The sequence below is a fragment of the Notothenia rossii genome (genome assembly GCF_949606895.1).
Source record: "Notothenia rossii genome assembly, chromosome: 8".
Classification (NCBI taxonomy): Eukaryota; Metazoa; Chordata; class Actinopteri; order Perciformes; family Nototheniidae; genus Notothenia; species Notothenia rossii.
In genome coordinates this window covers 38,659,885-38,661,476 of record NC_136906.1, presented here as the reverse complement: position 1 = coordinate 38,661,476, position 1,592 = coordinate 38,659,885, and the positions used below count along the sequence as shown (strand labels likewise).

General features: G+C 43.3%; 1 protein-coding gene across 1 annotated transcript in view; it reads left to right on the top strand.

Annotated features, from left to right (window-relative positions):
- Positions 1-1,109: 1,109 nt before the first annotated feature.
- The window catches only part of LOC307016188 (odorant receptor 131-2-like), a gene marked incomplete at both ends in the record, with an annotated part of 2,684 nt that continues 2,201 nt past the window's right edge, over positions 1,110-1,592 (top strand). Inside the window, one exon of the mRNA XM_079645225.1 lies at positions 1,110-1,588. Within this exon, the coding sequence (XP_079501351.1) occupies positions 1,110-1,588 (479 nt within the window). The remainder of the gene's footprint in view (positions 1,589-1,592) is intronic.

Here is a 1,592-nt window from a genome sequence, read left to right as displayed (position 1 = left end):
TATGTCATGTTTATTTTCATTGCCAAACCTCTGATGTCTTTAGATCACACAAGACAGCGCCTACCTAGAATTAACTTAGCAAGCAAAAAACATTTTCCTTGCAAAAGTAATAATCCCTTTGCCGGTCTTTTTTCCAAAACAACATTGACTATTAGGTGCCAGTTCTCCATCACTGTCAGGGTCACTTAAGCAAGGCACAGAACCCCCACATATTCCCTGCACTATAGCATCTGCCCACTGCCCCTAATACTAGGATAGGGGAACCAGTTAACATCCAGGGAGGGAACATCGAGATTGTGGAATAGTACAAGTACCTTGGTTTCCATGGGAACAATAAACTGGACTGGTCAGACACACACATATGACCTCACCCATCTTCTATGGTGTGGCCTGCTGGGGCAGCAGCATCTCGGCTGCTGACAGGAAGCGCCTGAACTGACTGGTAAAGAAGGCCAGCTCTGTCCTGGGGAGTCCTCTGGACACTGTGGAGGCGGTGGGAGACAGGAGAATGGCAGCCAAGCTGTCCTCCCTGCTGGACAATGTGTCCCACCCTCTCCAGGACCCCCTGTCTGCCCTGTGCAGCTCCTTCAGTGACAGGCTTAATACTAGGATTAGTTTTATTCCAGAGATGATATTAGACTTGTGTATGGTGCTTTGTAAATGTGTTTGAAAATTGAAAGAGGATTTGTTTCGAATCTCACATTTACATTTTGGTAGTTTGAAACCTTTAAAATGTTGTCATTATTTTTCTATCTTTCTAGATGTATTGCTAACAATAATAAGAAAAGAGAGATGACTTGGCCCTTAACTGTTAACAAATGTTACATGTGATGGATGACGTGAAGTGTTTGTAAGGACAAAGCTCATATACAGTGTCAGGGTGTGTGAGCCTTCAGACCAGCTCAGCTCACGTAGAGCTCACATCGATACAAGAATGGGCTCCAACCTGCTCACTGTCGGAGGAGGGAAAATTCATTTGCATGATTTTAGATTCATCAGGTGAACTCAACAGGCATCTCTGCTGAATTGATATCCTCTTTGTTGTGGGAGTACAGACTGGAATAATACTTTTTTTTTTAATAGGTTCATGTCTTAATTGCTTTTTGTAAATGTCGTTGGAAAATCTATATTTGACCAATATCACTGCTGATCAGTATCAGGGGTTACTGGAAAGAATTCTGATGTCCACTCTGACTACAGTGCCATGCTTTGTGTTTCTCTTCATTAATGGAGTTATGTTATTCACCTTGAGGAGTAAAACGGTGTTTCGTGAAACCTCCCGTTATGTTCTTCTGTTTAACCTCCTTTTTGCAGACACTCTACAGATGGCAATGAGCCAATTACTGTACCTGCTCTCTACTGGCAGAATGACACTGACATATACTGTGTGTGGCCTTCTCCTCATAGTTGCCAATCTAACAAATGAAATTTCTCCTCTCACACTGGTGGTGATGTCTCTGGAGAGATATGTAGCTGTGTGCTACCCACTGAGGCACTCTACCATCATTACCACCAGAAACACAGCAGTGGCTGTCATTGTTGTTTGGGCCGTGAGTTCACTTCATATCCTGGCACGAGTTATTCTACTGTTA